At 41.9% G+C, this 20683-nt stretch overlaps 2 protein-coding genes across 2 annotated transcripts in view; one reads left to right on the forward strand and one right to left on the reverse strand.

The window, feature by feature from the left end:
- Nucleotides 1-20683, forward strand: part of NF1 (neurofibromin 1) — a 200939-nt gene that overhangs the window by 110384 nt on the left and 69872 nt on the right. The window lies entirely within an intron of this gene.
- Nucleotides 18187-20683, reverse strand: part of OMG (oligodendrocyte myelin glycoprotein) — a 2877-nt gene continuing 380 nt past the window's right edge. Inside the window, exon 2 of the mRNA XM_077749685.1 lies at nucleotides 18187-19904. Coding sequence (XP_077605811.1) covers nucleotides 18576-19898 — 1323 coding nt within the window. The 5' untranslated portion in view covers nucleotides 19899-19904 and the 3' untranslated portion in view covers nucleotides 18187-18575. The remainder of the gene's footprint in view (nucleotides 19905-20683) is intronic.

Raw genomic sequence — 20683 nt, forward strand, 5'->3', positions numbered from 1 at the left:
TCAGTGCAGAGCCTAATGCAGGGCTCGTACCCACGAACTGTGAGATCATGATCTGAGCTGGTCTGGTCCTTAACCTACTGAGCTACCCAGACACCCCAACGATTTTGTAGTTTTTAAAAAAGGGAAAAAGAATGATCAGTATCAACTCCTTCATTTTACAAAGGGACCCAGACAAAGAGCATAACTTGCCTGAGAATGCATGTCTAAAACTGCCTAGAACTAGAACTTGAGTCTGACTCTTAGTTCAGTCTTCTATAGACGTATACCAAAAATCTAACAGCAAACCATTCTTACGGTAAGGCTTATTTACTTTTAGCTTACATTCAAACCTAATGGCTTGCCATCTTTGAGATAATGCAACTACCCCACGTTGGTCATGGTTAAAAAAATTTTTTTTAACTTAAAGCACAGACTTCAGTTTTAGGAATCTAACATATCCTAAAAGTTACATTTGGCTCTGTAATTCAGAAATTTTCAAATTAATATTACCTTTTGATGTTTTTTCTTTGAAGATTAGGAATTAAGGCTTTCTCCAGTGTCCCTTGGGGAATCTAACTTCTTACTGTATGCTGTTTAAATATAATTAGTGAAGAAGTCACGTGTTCTGAACTTGACCTGGGATTTGCTCTTTGGAAATATTCTGTTGAGTGTTTTCCAAACGACTAGTATAAACAGCTCGTCCTTGGCAGAGATCAAGGAATGCAAATAAAGTCTTTTTAAAATTCTACTTGCTTATTTAAAGATGCTGATGAATATATCTTTGTTACTCCTCTTAACTGTGTGCTTACTAGTTTCTTCACTAGATTGACTAACTAGAGGACTCTATTATTTTGCCTACTGTGCTTATCATGTCTTAAAATCAAGTAAGGATATTAAGAGACAGATCTTTATTTTTCTTAAAGCATCTTATATGTTTTTTATAGGTAGTTTCTGACCATGTTTATTTTGAAGTTTTAAAAATGATTTGGGAGTATAGCATTCCAGGCATTTAAAAATACATTAAATAATACATCCATTAGAAAAGAAGTTAAGCCTTATTAATATAAAACAAGCTTAGTAAGAAAAAGATTGCATATGAAAGTGATACTGTCATACTGTGTTAACAAAGTTTTGTTTTTTAATAATTTTTTTTCTTTTTAAGTAGGCTCCACATCCAGCTGGGGGCTTGAACTCCCGACCCTGAGATCAAGAATCGTGTGCTTTACTAATTGAGCCAGCTAGGCACCCCAACAAAGTTTTTTTTAAAAGACATTAAACCACCCACATCGAAGCACATTAAGTATATTCTTTAAAGGAATGTTGTCTTTTGATTATTTCTTTTCCTTGATAATTAACATACCGGGAAATTCAGTTGTATTGTGCTAATGTTTTCATCATGCTGGCCAGGACTCTTTAAAATCATGTTGACACACAAGGAAATTGCTACATCAGTGGCAGAAGTACAAGTCAGTACATGTTCCTCACTTGTTTTACTATGCTATAAAGATTTGTTTCTCCTGAATGAATAGAACCAGTGCTTGCTAAATCTTACTATGTGGTACATGTAATAAAGAACCTCACTGAATGGGAGATGAGCGTGATTAGACCTAAAAGTCAACATAAAAAGCTTCTTAGCAACCAGAGTAAAAATGTATAAATCAGAGTCCTCAGGTAATACACAGATAAGTCCTTAGTGGTGCTCCAAACACTTCAATCTCAACTTCTTTAAGAGTTAAAATTCAGAATTTTCCCTTTCCTGTTTCTGAACCCAGATAGGTTCTTCTCATAGTCTCTTTCTCAGTAAATTGCATTATCACCTAGCCAAATGGCTCTCCTACCTTGGGCTTCTCGTTGTCTCCTTTTACTTATTAATCTTAAGCTGCCCAGACATTTGATGATGATTAGGTAAAGTTTAAAATTCTGAACTGTCCGCTCAAGTGCTCCTAAACAGAAGCCATTTGCCAGTCATTTTTCAGGCCTTTAAATGCCTCCTGCCTCCTTTTGTTTATTCGTTCTCCCCCCGTCTGCCCGACGGACTTCTTCCTGTTCACAATTCTCTTCTTCCTTCCAGGTCTAACTCTGATGGCAGCGCCTCTTCTGTGAACCTTCCCTAATTCTGCACTTCAGAGTCAGTCATTTTAAGACTTCATACTTTTAGAGCACTGATCCGAGTCTGCTTTTTGCTATAGATGCCTCCTAAATCTCTCCTCCACCATATTCTGGTGTTCTCTTGGTCAGGATTAAATCTTATTATCTGTATTCCCTCTGCCCGCTAGCAGTGAGTGCTGGTACAGAACAGGACACAATAAACACTGGAATTGATCGCTGTATCTCCTTTGTTTCTTCATGTCTGCAGGCTGATATCATTAATAATGTTTAGAATAATCGGAGCCAGTTGGTCATCTGCAGTTTTTCCAAGCGTGTGCCAGTCACAGGTCTGAGTTGAATTCCCATCTCTATTTTCTGCCATTTGAGAGTTTCTTCATTTGTATAATGATCAAAATGCACTTTCATAATCCCTTAGCTGCAATTCTGAAACCCAAATCGAAAATCCTCCGGAAACCTGAAGTTTTGTCAAAAAAGGTTTGGTACCGAAACGTACTCGGTGGAAACCCGTCATCTGCATTGGTGTGAGGCTTTGTCAGTCATTGTTATTAGTACTGTCTATATCTGTCCCACTCAGTGTGGGTGTTAATGTTTCCCTGAAGACAGGCCCATTCGGGGTATGGCCTCAGATTCTACTGAAGTGGTATGCAGTACACCATAAGGCTAGTGCTTCTGTCTGTGCTTCTTCTCTCCTGAGGGGCTCATCACCACACCGCTCCAAGTGCCTTTATAGTTAGACGGTGCTGTGTGTCTGTGACCCGGTCAGGAAAATGTAGGCTCCACTGACCCGTGTCCCTTCCAGGCCTTCTCACCACTCTTCTCTCTTGTTCTCTTCTGTCAACACCTAGTAGAAACCAGGGGTTCAGGAGGGGGTCCGAGACATGATTGAGCTACTGGATGACCTGATACAAGTAAGCAAGAAACTCGTGTTGTCTCAGCCAGGGTTATTTTGGTGTTGTGACAGAAGTTCATTTATGTGGACAAATGCAGCCATGTACTGGATAACTTGCCTCTGCCTCTCCAGGCCCACTCCCTCTACGTCTCCACCCTGCTGTCCCCTGGGAGGCCGAGCTGTGTGTGGAGGGTAGCATTGAGCTTCTTTCCTCGTCTACTTCTCTTTGACCTCTGGAGAGGAGTGTATTCGTTCAGCTCACTCCCTGCAAGGTCATGGTAGGCTGACTGCATCCCTCTGTGAAGGTCATGGTTTTTGTCGGAAAGCCCTGTCTGTATCTATCTGGTTTCTGGTAACTGCTCCCTGCCTGCCCCCTTCAGGCCTACTGTCTCACTATCTCTACTAGTTTCCCTTATCTCTCCTGTAGGAAACCCTCCCCTCTCCTTTATGCACGTTCTCTAGTATCCCAGTGTGAGTGTGCCACCTGTTTCCTGCTGGAACCAAACTACTACAAACAGTATATGCACCGCGTTGTCTTCCTCCAAGGCCGAACAGCTCTAAATTCAGGACTGTATCCTGTCCCAAGGGTTTCAGATGAGGGATTGTGGATCTGTGCCAGGTTCCTAAGTTTATTAGCAGTATTGTGATAGTACTTGTATAGTGTTCAGTACAGGGCCCAGCAAATGGTAAGCATTGGGTGAACAGTAGCCAGGATTGATGTAAGAATAGCAACTGTGTTCTTAATTTTTTTTCTGGGAAATCTAAATTTCTCATATTTAATGCTGGAGCTTTGAAACTAGCCAGCAATTCTAAGAGCAGTATTTTCCTTTATATACTTATATATGACCTTGAATTGACCTACTTTTTTTTTGGTGTTTCTAGAACTTTCTACCTTCACACATTGATTCTTTCAAAACTCTTAAAATATGTAGAAAAGGGATCTCATTTATAAAATCATCTTAATGCCCATAAATTTTATATAGCAATTCCTTGAGAATTTCAAGTTACAATTTTAATATATTACTCTAGAAATTGTTAGGTCCTATTTTCCCTTCGGTAACTTTTCGGTCTTTGGGTTTGGGTCTCATGAATAGGACACTGGAATGTTTTCTTGGGTGGCAGTTACACAAACACACTGTTAGCAAGGGAAGCACTCTTTGCTCTTTAGAAATCCCGAAGTACTTTGCCATCGTGTTTATTGCACCTGTATCTCGCATCCCTTTAACTTTCAAAGTTTTGAAAGTAATATATGTTTGGTTCTGAAAGCAGTTAGGGTGTTCGGGATTAACATTTTTATCATGCTACCAGTGGGCTTTTACCTGTATTTAAAAGCAGAACATCTAAAACATCTAAGGAGTGTGTAGCACAATCAGCTTTCATTGTGGACAATTATCCTGAAGAAACTGTGCATAAGGTTCCTGAGAAAGTAGATGTGCCAATGTGCAGAAACAGGCTCTTGTTATGTTAGGCTTAAATGTGATCAATTTTAGAATTGTACTTCACTTTTCTACAGTAAACCATCAGCTTTTAAGGGGAAAAAAAATAACACTTTTCCCCTTAGCTGTAAAATACACGTTCCGGGGGCAAATGTCTATTTTGGAGCAAATTTGTTTCCTAATTTTATAATACTGTTAAGTCTGTTACCTCATTTTGGCTTGTTGTCATTTAATCTTATTTTTCGTTAACAGTGAAAACAAAGTGATTTAATTTTTAAGACAGACTATCCTCCTCTCTGTTCCTTCCCTTGGGTAATGGCGTCTCCAACTGCCTTGAGCTTTAAAGAGAAGCCTTAGCATCAGTCTTCACTTGTACTTGCTCTTAACCACATGCATCCCTTAGTCAGTGAGTCTTGCCGGTTCTGCTTCAGAAAGCATTTTAAGCTTCATCTTCATACTCCGTGTTCAGTTCAATCAGTTGTAAAAGTTGGGGTTAGCAAATGAACATTTTTGGTAAAGTACCAAGTAGTAAATATTTTAGGCTTCACAAGCCAAATAGTTTTTCTTTCTTTTCTTTTCCTTTCTTTCTTGGATTGTTTTTTTTTTTTTTTTTAATTTTTTATTCATCTCTAGGAGAGAGAGAGAGAGACAGCGTGAGCAGGGGAGGGTCAGAGAGAGAGGGAGACACAGACTCTGAAACAGGCTCCAGGCTCCGAGCTGGCAGTCAGCACAGAGCCCGACGCGGGGCTCAAACCCACGAACCGCGAGATCATGACCTAAGCGAAAGTCGGACGCTTAACCGACTAAGCCACCCAGGCGCCCTCTTGGATTGTTTTTTTTAAAATGTTCTTTAGGGGCGCCTGGGTGGCTCAGTCAGTTGAGCATCTGAATTTGGCTCAAGTCATGATCTCACGATTCGTGGGTTTGAGACAGGTCATTCTGGCAGTAATGAGGAAAATAGAGGGCATGGGGTAATATCCTGGTTGACAAAGAATCAAATTAGGAAGTTGATGCAATAGCCTAGACCAGAGGTCAGAAAACTATGGCCCACCAGCAGTATACTGCCCGCACGCCACTCGTAGCCTGGTTTTGTATGGCCTACAAGCTAAGAATGGTCCTTATATTTTTAAAGAGCATTTTATTTTATTTTTATTTTACATGTATTTATTTTTGAGAAACAGAGACAGAGCATGAACAGGGGAGGGGCAGAGAGAGAAAGAGACATAGAATCTGAAGCAGAATCTAGGCTTTGAGCTAGCAGTCAGCACAGAGCCCAATTGTGGCGCTCGAACCCACAAACCATGAGATCATGACCTGAGCCGAAGCCGGACACTTAACTGACTGAGCCCCCCAGGTACCCCAGGACTTTTTTTCTTAAAGGAAAATCTATATTCTACTCTAAGTAGAAAGTCAGTATTGATTGCTATAACTAGAAAACCAGTAAGCAAAAGATAATGGAAAAAAGAAACACAGAACTGTTCAATGCCTATTTCACATACCACCTCATTATATAGGTCCCACACTTCAACAAAACCACTGACTTATAAGGTAGAGCCTTTGTTCCTTAGCAGCCCATACAAGGCTCTTCATAATCTTTTGTGCTGCTCATATTGGTCACAAGGCTGCGGAACCAATGTAGAAAGTTGAAAGTCATGCTGGTAAAAGGCTAGAGGCTGGCCCTGCTTTGGGAATCTGGTGCTGCTGCCATCGTTGATATGGTTCCAGGTAAACCTCGGGGACGTTCTCGGAGAAGGTATTCATGGTACACGGCTGAGGGTGTCATCAGCACAGCTGGCGAGAAGACTAGGGGAGCTGGCCAAGACACAAATCTGCCCACAAAGCTTTGAATGCCAAGTGAGCATTCTCCACATTGCCTTTACGACAGTGATCAAAAAAGTCCTCAAGCCATTTGTCTCAGTTGGTCAGTTAAGGCTAATACGAGAAGAGCTGCCGTCACAGTGGCTGGGAACCTGTAGAAGGGCGCTCCCAGGGCACCTGGGTGGCTCAGTCAGTTGAGTATCCAACTTCGGCTCAGATCATGATCTCATGGTTCATGGGTTCGAGCCCCGCGTCGGGCTCTGTGCTGACGGCTAGCTCAGAGCCTGGAGCCTGTTTCAGATTCTGTGTCTCCCTCTGTCTCTGACCCTCCCCTGCTCACGCTGTGTCTGTCTGTATCTGTCTGTCTGTCTGTCTGTCTCTCTCTCTCAGAAATAAATAAAAATATTTAAAAATTAAAAAAAAAAATAGAAAGGCACTCCCGACTTGGTAGCACGCGCCTTGCCTTGTGCTTCAGCAACACGAACCATCCTACTTTACTGTTGCCTTGGATGCCCTTCCTTTAACGTAGAGCAAACCCCCTACTTTTGATTCAAGGCCCAGCTTGGTAACCTAACTCTTCTCCCTCTAGGCATGCTTTTTTAAAAGAAAATAATAACAGCTTCATTGAGACATAACTCACATTGATCCTTTGGTTAATTGAAATGTGTTTTAAAGAAACTTGACAGTGTCTCCAAATTCATACTTAATGTCCTGCAGCTTTTATTGGTTTTTAACTTCGAGACGGGGCAAAGAGACTTACCCCACTTCATCCAAGTATGTACTTTGTCAGAGCAAGAAAGATCTCTCGTATAAAGAAGATGTGGTTTATCTGTACAATGGAATACTACATGGCAATGANCTCTTGTAATCCTGGCAGGAAAGCCATACCATGAGGAAATAGCAGAGCTTATCAATAGATGAATAGGTAAAATTATTTTTAAACCTTTCTTTGCTTTCTTTATTTGTCATCAGGAGGAGGAAGTACAGCTGAGTATCTGATGTGTAAGTAACAGAACTGGTAAATGGATGTGGCCGTGGGCCAGTGGCTCTCATGTTACACAATGTCTTACGGGCAGTAGCGGTTGCTGAGGCTTTTCTTTGGCAAATGAGGGCCTTCCCAGCGGTTATTGTGGTGATGGTACCCTTGTTTTCCCTTACTGATGTTGTGTTTCATTTCGGTTTTATTTCCATTCTGGATGAAAAGCCTTTAAATCTTCGTTTATTTCCTGTTGAGGCAAGGATTTGACAAGCATTTCAGTTCCTTCAGCCTTCCAGAAGAGTTCAGTTGGTTGGTTTGGATGGTGACTATGGGCAACAAAATAACAAAGTGAAAAACTACATCTCCTGGTATTGAGCATATCATCAGATTTATGCGATACTTGGCATGGAGGTACCTATATGAAATAGTCCTAATTTTTTCACTGCTAAATCTTATTTCCTAGGGTATAAATAACCTTGTAAACTAGTTATTTGTACTGTAACTACATACATGGGGAATTATGTATCATTATGGGTTCACTCATTTCCATTTCTGATGTTGGTAATTATCCAAGAATCTCTTAAACAAGGGACAGCAGTAATCTTTGAAATATTTATGTAGCACCTACAAAGTGCTTTAAAATACGTGTTTTAATGTATCCCTTAAAATACCCACATGGAGTACATATTTTTATTTATTTTTGAGACAGACAGAAAGAGAGACAGAGTGTAAGCAGGCAAGGGGCAGAGAGAGACACACACACAGAATCCAAAACAGGCTCCAGGCTCTGAGCTGTCAGCACAGAGCCCTACGCGGGGCTCAAACTCATGAACTGTGAGATCATGACCTGAGCTGAAGTCAGACAACCAACCAACTGAGCCACCCAGGTGCCCCGGCCCCAGAATATATCTTCTTAACTAGATTTTTACCTGAAGACATTTAATCACTTGCCCAAGGTAACAGCACACGCTGTGGGTGACAAAACTTTATCTCGTGCTCTGTTAAACCACAATGTGCTTTAAATACACTTAGAACTGTTTTGATCAGAAAAGAACTATATAGTTTGCTGTTTGTACTGTGTGTGTTTAGTTTTTGTGCTTTTATCTCCTCAGTAGCTTCCAACAGATTCATAATATCAGGCCACAGTTTATAGAAAAGATAAATGGGTGTATTGAGGGTATGTGTCAGCTCGTTCCTAAACGTGTTTAATGGAGTTGGGGCTTTGAGCCAAAATGGCATTTTTTTAAAGTTAAACTTCTTTAAAACCGCACTTTGCACAACACTTTTCGAAGTGTGAAGCAAACTAATCCGCTTAATACAGCAACATTTGAGGTGGCATTTGTTTCTGTTGCTCTGACTGATTTCCCTTGAGTCATCTACTGGTACTAAGTTGTTCACAGATATCATAATTAACGTTTTTTTGGTATTATTCCATAGTAACTCACACTGCCCAGAGGTACTTACTTACAAGTAGCCACCTAGCCAAATCTTCCTTCATTCTTAAATTTTCTTAGCTCTCTCCTTTTTCTGGACTCTGAAGCTATTATTTTGACCTAGTGGAAGAAACTTAGACTGTAGACTAAGACTTGGAGGTTTAACTTGGTCTATTCTAAGTAGGTCATTGTTAGCCCACCAGGTACAGCTTTGATCTATATTCATTCATTCTTTCACATGTAAATTCAGATTACGATGGTCAGAAACCCTAAAAACTCTTAGGAGGGATTGATCTCTACACTGAAATCAAGAGGATGGATCCGGGTTTGCTCGGGGAAGAAGGGAGAAAGTAGTGTACCCCAGAGGCCATGCAGTATCTGAGAGCTCACAAGAGAACACAGTGGACTGGAGGGACAGAAAGACACTCTGTTTGAACTGTACAGCGACGGATCTGGCACATTGGCAGATGCTACTCTAAAGGCAAGGGCCTGACCATAAGTAAGACGTGGTAAGAGTGTAGACTTTATTCTGAGATATGGGAAATTTGTGAATGTTTTGGGAAGGGTTTGTGTGTTTAAAGGAGAGAAGGGGCACCTGGGTGGCTCAGTCAGTTAAGCGTCTGACTTTGGCTAAGGTCATGATCTCACGGTTTGTGGAATCGAGCCCTGCGTCGGGCTCTGTGCTGACAGCTCAGAGCCTGGAGCCTGCTTCAGATTCTGTGTCTCCCTCTCTCTCTGACCCTCCCCTGCTCACGCTGTCTCTCTCAGAAATAAATAAAAAACATTAAAACTTTAAAAAAGAGAGAGAGAGAAAAGAGCTCATCTGGTTAGATTTGTTGGGGAACAATTCTGACAGCATCTGACCGCGTGGAGCTGCAGTAAGCTGATAAAGCAGGTAGGCATGGGCTGGAGGTACTGCGGGTTCGGCTTCAGACCACAGCAATAATGCAAGTATCACAGAAAAGTGAATCAGATGAATTTCAAATGTCGAAGTTGCGTTTACCCTAGACCATAGGCTGTTAAGTGCGCAATAGCATATTATGTCTAACTGAAGACACTTTTTGCTAAAAATGCTGATTATCATTTGAGCTTTGTGTGAGTCATAATCTTGCTGGTGGAGGGTCTTGCCTCTGTGTTGACGGCTGCTGCCTGATCGGGGTGCTGGGTGTTGAAGCTGGGGTGGCCATGGCAGGCTCTTAAAATAAGGCAGCCCTCAAGTTTCCTGCATCGATCAACTCTGCCTTTCGTGAATGATTTCTCTGTAGCACATGACACTGTTCGATAGCATTTTACGCCTGGCAGACCTTCTTTCGGAATTGGAGTCAGCCCTTTGAAAGCCTGCTGCTGCTTCATTAACTAAGTCTATGTCATATTCTAGGTCCTTTGTTGTCATTTCATTTCAGCAGTCTTCACAGCAGCTTCACCAGGAGTAGATTCCAACTGAAGAAACTGCTCTCTTTGTTCAACCTAGGAAGCAGCTCCCCATCCGTTTTATCGTGAGATGGCAGCCATTCAGGCCCATCTTCAGGCTCCACTTCTAATCCTAAGTTTCTTGCTGTTTCCACCACAGCTGCCATTAATTTTTCCACTGAAGTCTTGAAACCCCTGAAATCATCCATGATGGTTGGAATCAACTTCTTCTAAACTCCTGTTCATCTTGATATTTTTACCTCTTTCCAACGCAGGGCCTGAGCTGCAGAACCTTAGATCAAGACCCGAGCTGAGATCAAGAGTTGGACCCTTAACGGACTCAGTCAGGTGCCCCGAATCCCAAATGTTTTCAATGACTTCTAGAATGGTAGCTCCTTTCCAGAAGGTGTTTGATTTACTTTGTCCAGATCCCTCAGAGGAATCACTGTCTGTGGCAGCTAGAGCCTTCCTTATGAAATGTTTTTATTAACTCTGACTTGAAGGTCACAATTATTTCTTGATCTGTGGGCTGCAGATAGATGTTGTGTTAGCAGACATGATAACAACATTAATCTCCTTGTCTGTCTCCATCACAGCTCTTGTGTGACTGGGCGCATTGTCAGCAATGAATCTTTTTTTTTAAATGTTTTATTTATTTTTGAGATAGACAGCATGAGCAGGGGAGGGTCAGAGAGAGAGGGAGACACAGAATCCGAAGACAGGCTCCAGGCTCTGAGCTGTCAGCACAGAGCCTGACACGGGGCTTGAACCCACGAGCTGCAAGATCATGACCTGAGCCAAAGTCGGATGCTTAACCTACTGAGCCACCCAGGCGCCCCTGAATCTTTTTTCTGAGTAGCAAGTCTCAACAGTGGGCTTAAAATATTCAGTAAAACCATGTTGTAAACAGATGTGCTGTTGTTCAGGTTTGTTTTTGCATTTGTAGAGCACATGCAGAGTAGGTTTAGCATAATTCTTAAGTGCCCTAGGATATTTGGAATTATAAATGAGCACTGGCTTCGACTTAGTCTCTGGCTGCATTAGCCCCTAAAAAGAGGGTCAGCCTGTCCTTTGATTTCTCTCTACCTATGAAAGCCCTAGATGGCATCTTCTTCCAACGGGAGGCTGCTTTATTTGCACTGAAAACCCGCTGTTCTGTGCAGCCACTATCACGAATGATCTGAGCTGGATCTTCTGGAGAACTTGCTGCGGCTTCTCCATCAGCACTTGCTGCTTCACCTTGCACTTTTCTGTTACGGAGACGACTTCTTTCCTTAAACCTCATGAAGTAACTTCTCTGCCAGCTTCAAAGGGAGCTCTGCAGTGCCCTTACCTCTCGCAGCCATCATAGAACTGAGAGAGTTCGAGTCTTACTTTAGCTTAAGGGAATGTTGCAGCTGGTTTCATCTTGTATTCAGACCACTAAAACTTCCTCCATATCAGTGACAAGGCCGGCTCACTTTCCTGCCATTTGTGTGTTCGCTGCAGTAGCTTCAAGAACTTTCCCTTGCAATCACATTTTAGCTCGCTGTTTGGCACCAAAGGCCTTGCTTTCAGCCTGTCTTGGCTCTCGACATGCCTTCCTCCCTAAGCTTGATCACCTCTAGCTTTTGAGTTACAGTGAATGCTTAGCGGCCGCTGTAGGGTCATTAACTGCCCTAGTGTCAATATTGTTGTGTCTCGGCAAATTGGGAGGCTGAAGGAAAGGAAGGGAGACATGAAGCAGGGGTGCGGACAGAATGCACACATTTACTTATTAATTCACCGTCTTATATGGATGTGGTTCCAGGCACCCCATAACAATTTATAGTAGTGACACCAAGGATCACTGATCACAGATCACCATAATAAACATAATAATAACGAAAAAGTTTTAAATATTGGCAGAATTACCAAAATGTGAAGGACACAAAGTGACGACCAGTGCTATAGGAGAAATGGCACCAACAGACTTGCTCAATGCAGGGTGGCCACGAACCTTCAATATGCAGAAAACACACCGTCTGTGAAGTGCAGTAAAGTGAAGCCCACTAAATTGAGGTCTGCCTGCGTATGTGCTGCCATGAATGCCGATTAAGTTCGGTCCCTGGTCTTTAGTTCATGATACCCTCTAGTTTCCTGACCACTCCTACCCATTCACAGTTCATTTTTTGTCTTCTCATTTTCTTGTTCTCCTCCTCGACCTAGATCTCTTGGGCAGCTGTCTCAGTCGTTCTTTTCTTAGATCTCTTGCGTTCTTCAAGGACCAAGCCATTAATGAAATGTACTTGGGATACAGGATTAGCATTTTGGTATATATCTCTTTTTTGTTGTATGTAATCCATAGTTCTAAGTTTATACCCTCTAATTTTTGCTTATCTCTTTAGTTTTTGCGTTTTCCACATTTCAGACTTTAAAAAACTCTTCATAAATATTTTTAATGGACACTTAATATTCTGGTCAGTGGATCATGATTTACTTACCTAATGTCCTAATGGTAGATATTTACCATTGTTTCCGTTTTTCCTGCCGTTAGAAGGAACTGACCTAGAATTTACTAGGTTAAAGGTTAAAATGTTTTAGGTTTTTTAACACTGCTGTGTTGGGAGGCCTTTGGCTGGTGTATTAACTTAAGAATATGCAGATTATACCATGATGGGTGTTTGCCCAAAGAAAATGAAAACACTGATTTGAAAAGATATACGCACCCCTTTGTATCTCACAGCCTTATTTACAAAGCCAATATGGAAGCAACCCGAGTACCCATTGATAGGTGAAGGGATAAAGAAGATGTGGTGTATAAATACACACACACACACACACACACACACACACACAGTGGAATATTACTCAGCAATAAGAAAGAAGACATCTTTGTGACAGCCTGGATGGACCTAGAAGGTATTCCACTAAGTGAAATAAGCCAGCAGAAAAAGACAATTACCATGTGATTTCACTATGTGGAATCTAAAATTAAACAAAACGGAAATAGACAGACTCTTAAATACAGAAAACAAACTGGTGGTTGCCAAAGGGGAGGTGTGTAAGATGAGCAAAATAGGTGAAGGGGATTAAGAGGTATAAACTTCCAGGTGTAAAATAAATGAGTCCTGGAGATGAAAGGGGTACAGAATAGGAAATATAGTTAATAATATTGTAATAACATTGCATGGTGACTACACTTATTATGGAGACCATTGAGTAATGTATAGAATTGCTGAATCACTAGGTTGTATGCTTGAAACTAATATAACATTGCATGTCAACTATACTTTGATTAAAAAGGGGAGGGATTTAAGGGGAAATAGGACTTTGCGGATGACGACCTGCACAAACCACATACGCGGTGCTGGCAGGTAACTCCCGAAGCGTCTGTGCTTCCCCTATCGGGAAGTGAGAGCCCCAGGGAGGTTTTGGTTTGATTTATTCTAGCACACTAACCCAAAGGAAGTCAAGTCATAAGATTTATTACTTGGGATCCCACAAGTGTTTAGGGGATGGGGACACAGTGAGCTGGAGGAAGGGCAGGCTTCCATCCCAGCTTACCACCGAGCAGGAAATAGAGCTCGGGGGTAACAAGAACCTATTAGTTGCAGGGCAGATGGGACGACAGTCACTCACTTTCACAGGCTATTTAAAACTGTGCCCAGGAAAAGCAAAGCAGGAGCTAGTGGTGGAAACCAAGCTCAGGCCTTATCTGAGCGGCTGGACCACGTGTGTGCAGGGTTCTCCTGCTGCCAGACGCCCGGGCGGCAGCTCGGGACAGCTGTTTGCTCATCGCGGGGCTGGGAGCTGTTCATAGGAGTCATGCCAACTTTGGAACGTGGCTATTTCACGATGGCTTCCCTGACTATACTTTCTATTTCTCAGACATTGCTCGCTGAATTAATAATGAGAATGGTATCACATTTTATTTTTATTCCTCATTTATTATGTGGTAGTTCATATGTCCATGTACTTTATCGATCACGATGCTTCCTGTCTTTTAAATGTTCTGTCTGTGTCCTTTGCCCGCTTACCATTGGGAATCTAAATATTTTTCTTATCAATTTTGTAAGTTTTGGATGAGTAGTCTCCTTTATGATATTCTCCTTGAATATTTTTATTCACGTCATTACTTCAACATAAAGAAATTTAGGAGTTTTGTATAGAAAAGGCTGTTGATTTCTTTGTGATATTTTTTCCCTTTCCCAATTAAAAAAAAAAAAGTCTCCCAGAGATTGAGCAATACATTTAAATTCTGCTGGCTCTAAGACTTCCTTTTTTTTTTTTTAATGTTCTCTTTTTTAGTTTGCTGTGTAGGCGTTCTCACATGAAGTGATGTCAAAAGTAGGCTGTTTGCCAGTCTCCCCAGCATTCTTTATTGAGTCTTCCCCCTGCCCTTTGGTTTCTGACGTTTTTTCTTCCTCCTGAAGTTGACAGTGTTTGGGAGTTTCTATGTGGTATGCACTGTGCTAAGCACATTACGTGAATTGTCTCATTTTGCCCTCACTCCTCACAACAACCCTCTGAGGAAACGGGAGTCCCTACGACCCTTCTGTGCACTGTGCTGTGACTGCACTTGCACTTCTATACTGTGCCTCTCTTCCTATTTTATGTTCCTACTCTTCTGTCTTGCAAGTGTTTTCCTCCACAGAACATGTAAAATACTCTACTGGTTCTTCCTTTTTTCTACCCTTGCCTATTTATTTTTCCAGATGAATTGAAGTGTTTCATGTCGTTGTCCAAAAAGAATCTCACTGGGATATATTTGTCCATGGGTTACACTGGAAATGATCGCGTTTTCACAGTATCATTCAAGGTGTGTCTCCAGTACTTGGCCTTGAAGCCTGGTACGTTCCAGGTGCTGAATAAATGTCTGTTGAGTGAAAGAATAGATGAACGGAGAGATCTTTGTTTATCGTGTTCATCGAGTCTCAGCTGATACCTTGCATTAATGCTTTTTTAGCTTTTCCCCTATTTGGCCCTGCACATTTCATGCGAATGCTATTTTAGGTATTGTAGATTTGATTTGTTGCTGCTGCACAAATGGTATCTTTTTCCTATAATTTTCTAATCATTTGTTGCCAGCATATGAGAAAATACTTCATGTTTCCTTTTTTGTTGTTGTTGTTAGTTATTTAAGGTTATTCTTTCGAAGGCATTCCTGAGGAATCCTTTGGATAGACCATTATTTCAGTCTATTACTAGCAATAATTTTGTTTCTTATTTCCATATAATTATATCTGTTATTCCTGTTCTGGAGTTTCCCAAATAATGTTGAAAAGATTGATGACAAACTAGGCATTGTTGGGGCGCCTGGGTGGCTCAGTGGTTAAGCATCTGACTCGGCTCAGGTCATGATCTCATGACCTCGAGCCCCGCATCGGGCTCTGTGCTGACAGCCAGCTCGGAACCTGGAGCCTGTTTCAGATTCTGTATCTCCCTCTCTCTCTGACACTCCCTGCTCATGCTGTGTCTGTCTGTCTGTCTGTCTCTCTCTCTCTCTCTTTCTCAGAAATAAATTTTTAAAAAAACAAAAATTTACTTAAAAACTAGGCATTGTTTTGATTCTGATTTTAATAGATGTATAACTTTTAACATTTAACCATGATGTTGGCCAGTAGTTTGCTGTCATTCCTCATCTATCTCTTAAAATGCATTTCATAAGGAATAATCTTAAAAAGGATTTTGGGTTGGCTTTCATTTGACATCTTTGGTGTTGAAGGAATTTGCTGCTGCTTCCAAGCATTGTTATGGAAGATTGTTGAATAGCACATACTTGTGATCTTGTAATCTAGCCACATTTTCTTATTCTGCGGTGATAGTAAATGTTTCTCTGACTCTCTTCTGCTTCCCCATTCCACTAATACATCTGAACCTAAATTCTGGAGGGTGGGAGAGCAGTGACTGAAGCCAGCACACCCTTCATTCTGTTGCCATTAGGGTGTGGAGCGTGGGTATTTCCACACGCAGGCATTTCTCAAAGCTCCGGGCTTGGGCATATCCATGTCATAATAATCCTACCAGCAGCAGCCACAACATTACTGCATAGAGAATATGGGGCGGGGCACGACACTATGATAAGGCTATCTGTGCATTCTACCATTTGATCCTCAAGAAAAATACTATGAAAAAGTTCTGCTGGTCCATTTTAGACGTGAGGAAGCCTTGACCCAGAGCAGTGGTAACGTGTCCAGAATTGCACAGCTGAGAAGTGACAGAGGCAGGCATCAGGCCTAGAACTTTCGACACCAGAGCACACACTCTTCCCCCTGTATTTTATCCCTTATTGCATTTACTTTGTATTTGTGCTCTTATTTGGATCCTCTTGACTGGTGAGAAACAAAAGTTACTTACACAATAGAATTAAGCCTTAGGGGTGGGTGAATGGACAGGTACGTATCGTATGAGCCCGGGGGGACTAATGCGTTTTGAGATGTTCATGGAGTCCGTAATACAGCAGCTCTTGTCGTAGTGGCAAGTAATGAGTCCTCCTCCATTCATGATGAAAGGAGCACAACTTCCTCAGGAGGAAGTTTATCTAATTACTTTAAGGCGAGGTAATACTTCTTTCTAAGGATTTGGAGTCTGTGTCGTTGACTTGGAATTTACTGAGCTCTTTCCTTTACGTTTTGCAGACAAGTCTGTAGATGAGTGTGACCCATAGATGCTACTAATGCCGTAATCCGTAATTTCACCTTCTTGTCACCTGTCCCCGTAGTATTTCTAAGACAGCATTGTATTTTGGCACCCTCAGAGTGAAGGGCAGTTACACCTAAGGAACCTACTGGTTGTGAAACTCACTATATGTATGTTCGGAAGCCTGACACAAGGTTTCAAAACCTTGGAAAGGTTTTCAAAAACTTGCAAAGGTAACGAATTTTAAAATCATTTAGGGGACTTGTTCAAATAACCCCCTTTCTTCATAGTGAGGTTCCCTGACGTAGTGAGTCAGGTTTGCTGGGGCAGAGGAACGTTTAAGAGCCGCTGTACCAGTCAGCCTAGGAGAGGAATGGCTTTAGTGGAGGTGACCATATTGACCATAGTTTTTCCATAAGTCTGGGCCTTTAAAAAAAAGAGTACACTAGAGGGTTATTACTTTTCTCTCTCCAAATAGAAAGGATCCCAAACCTGGAAAGAAGTCTCGTCTTATTTTAAAATTTCTTAGGAAGGGGCATCAAAATTTCTTTCTGGACTCTTTCCCGACTCGAGGAATTGCTTGAAATAGAGTCTTCCTTATGTCTCACGATTTAAGTCCCTCATTTGTGGCCTCTCTCAGCTATGCTCTCCTGCATTTCAAATCTAGCCTCGTTTCAGGGTTTCTTTTTCTGACTCTTGGCTGTTACTTTTGTTTGTCTCTAATTCATAAGGTGGCTTACTTTTTTGTATTTGTAGAAAATGCTCCGTTTTCTTCTAGTTGTGTCACAGCGCAGCTTGATTGGGAGTGTGAAGATCGGTCTGAGGCCCAGCCCTAGTCCTGCGGTGTGTTTTATTGGGTGCGTCACCCAGTTGTGGCACCGGATGAATCCCGTCTTTTTTTTCCCTTTCTCCTTGCCTTTTTCTCTTTCTTCCTTAGTAGTGCCCAGTTTGTTAGACCCCTCCCTTTTTATCCTCAATCTAACCTTATTTTTAATTTAGGTAAATCAGATTCTGACATCCGATGTACAAAAGATAAATTTCCATCTCCTCTACATAGAAGACTTAATTTTGTGTTTAAGTTTTTCACTAATAAGGGGTCTGTTAAATATGCACTTAAACTGTCCCTTTATATATCTGTAAAGCCAAACTCGTTATTGTATTTTTAATACTTCTCTGAAATGCAAAAAACAAAGCCGTTAAACTTTCCTTATTAAAATGCGAGGCCTAGTGTCTTCTAGCTTTTTGAAGAGCTTTTGTCCATTATATAATCTGTAAAGTAGCCAAGAGTTCCTCAGAAGCAGGACATCATTTAGATTTGAAACAATTATGGCTTGTGTGTAAAATAATGATGTGGCATAACCGTTCACGGGGTAGCAGCCACGGCCACACTTTAGTGGCAAAGTCCTTGGATCCCTCCAGCGTTTCACCTACTGTACAGACCCTACAGGGCACCGCACCTCGGACAAAAACGGGTCGGTCACTTCGATTATACCGAATAGGACGTTGGTATGACTAGAAAGCCAAATGACACAGTTAGGAGCATAGACCTTTTATTTATTTTTTTCCCAGAAGTTTGACAGTGTAAACATACATAAAATACATATTAAAGTTTAGATGCTTTATTTTTTGTGCAATAAATTGAAGCCTGAAAAAGAAAACATCCCGTTAAAAAGAAAGAAACTCGTTAGTGTGACTTAATTAAGACAGTAAAATAGCAGCAGGTCCCGAGATGTTGTGCACTTCTTTTATTTAAGACAAGTTATGTCATTTACATCAGAGTCAGAAACGTAAGACTGGCTTCCTCAAATACTTATGTAGCTTGAATCACTGGTTAGATAGGGGCGTATTTTCCCAACTGTACATCGGGGGTGGGGGTGGGGAGGATGGAGGAGCTCTTTCCTTAGCTTCCGACACTGCAGCCCTCAGACGGCCAGCAGGGCCACGGCACTGAGCACTAAGAGAAACGAAGCATTTGCTTCCCAAGCCCTTGCCGCAGAAGGTAAGTGACTCTTTACGTTTGTGGTGGTCTCTTCCCTCTGTAGGTTAAGGGTTGTGCTTTGCTGAGGCATTTCAGAGAAGTTACTTGGCATGCCACTAGTGATGCTCAGGGTCATGGGTGTCGGGGGTGATTTCGTTGAGCTAGTGAGGCTCGTGTCGGTCACCACTCCATCGTGGAGATGAATAGTTAGAGTTGCAGCGGCCGCTTCATGTGAGCTGATGGTTCCTACGGATGTGTCTTCGGGATAGGGCACAAAGGCCTTGTCAGTGCCGGCCAGGGCGGTGTCCCTGCCGAGAGTGGCCCCAAACGTTGTCGCTTTTGTTCGGTACTGTCTGGGAGTTTTGGTCACTTTGGATTGAGTCACCACGCTCAGAGAGTTAATGGTGTCCACTGTCTGCATCCCACTTACAGTGAACAGGCTGGAGGTGAATCCAGAAGGTGTGGGGTATATGCTCTGTTCCTTCAAAGACGATATTTGGCTAGAACACGGGGTCCCTATCACGTGGGCTTTAGTTCCCATCATCCACCTCAGTAGGTACGTGATGTTTTGTTTGTGCTCACACGACCACCTGTTATTGTGAAGGGTTATCTCTTGCAACTGCAAGAGGTGGTCGAAAGCCTGGTCTGGAATGAACGTGAACTTATTATTGTGCAGGTAAAGGTGTGTGAGACTGGTCAGGTTTCTCAGTGTTCCTGGAAGGATCTGTGTCAAGGAATTGTTGGACAGGTCCACGACGTGCAGTCGGGAGGGCATGTTGGTTGGAACTGTCCACAGTTTGTTACTGCTGAGGTTGAGGACCTCAAGACTTCTCAGCGTATTTTTAATGAGAACAACCTTCTCTAGCATATTCTTAGAAACATCCAGATACTTAAGGTTCCACTGATAAGCAGTATCCGATTTGTCGAGCAGTTTAATGTTGTTGTTAGCAGCAGACATGTTCCAGAGGGACCGAGGTAACTGAGCCGGCAGGCTCTCGAGCCTGTTGTGTGAAATATCCAGGGTCCTCAGATTGGTGTACTGGGTTAACTGGTTATGAAGATCAGTGAAATGGTTATAAGACAGATTTAAATGGATAATATTCTCTTGCAGTCCAGATGGTAACGCAGTCAGGTTTCTGCCTGAGCAGTCCACATGCCTGTGCCTCTCTGTACATATACATTGGAGAGGGCAAACGCATAGAATGCCAGGTGTGAGACACAGAAGGATGAGCAAGCTGGGAGACATTTTCAGTATCTGATATCCCATCAATGCCTGGAAACAAACAGATACACCCTTCTTTTAATATGCAAACACAATTAGGCATCTGCATGGGTCAGTTAGCATTAGGCAAAATTTTCAATAAACCTCGTTGTTGTTGAGTCCTTTTATAATTGTTCCAGTGATTAAACTAACAAAGCTCCCCTTCATTTATAGTCCAAATGCTTAATCCTTCAGTTGGGGCTGTGTGGCAGAGAGGGACTCTCTCCCCCTACTCGCTGCTGTGTTTTCTACCTTCCTTTCTCCCCTTCTTTTCCCATAATCTGTCTTATTTATCTTCCCGGAGCCTTAATATTACAAAATGGCATTCTCTGCCACTAAAGAGTCAGAATCTTAAGCTATTACTGATTTTGAGACTATCCCTTCTTACTCAGATAGGGAAAAATGGCTGTCGTGTCTGGGGTGGTTTTTTTTGTTGTTGTTGTTTTTTAAATCTCTGCAGTAATGTAATAGTCAATGTTGTGTATAGAGTAAAATTCGATTTCGATATGAAAACAATACTTTGAAATTCATCTTTGTCTCTTTGGGATAAACATATCCCTGCAGAACATTTTAAGGCACTTGAAAAATTCAGACCAATACCATAATTTAAACCTCCCATTTTATAGTGGTGATTTTCTCCTGTATATTTCGGTGCCGATTCTAAAAGAAAGCAACGGGTCTATTTACAAAGTGAATGAGTATCGCACAGACCCCTCCACTGACACTGCAGCAAACCTCTGGTGCATGCACTTGCCGGCCACCGAATGTGTATTCAGTCCTCACGTTGACTT

Source organism: Crocuta crocuta, unplaced genomic scaffold (genome assembly GCF_008692635.1).
Source record: "Crocuta crocuta isolate KB4526 unplaced genomic scaffold, BGI_CrCroc_1.0 scaffold149, whole genome shotgun sequence".
Lineage (NCBI taxonomy): Eukaryota > Metazoa > Chordata > Mammalia > Carnivora > Hyaenidae > Crocuta > Crocuta crocuta.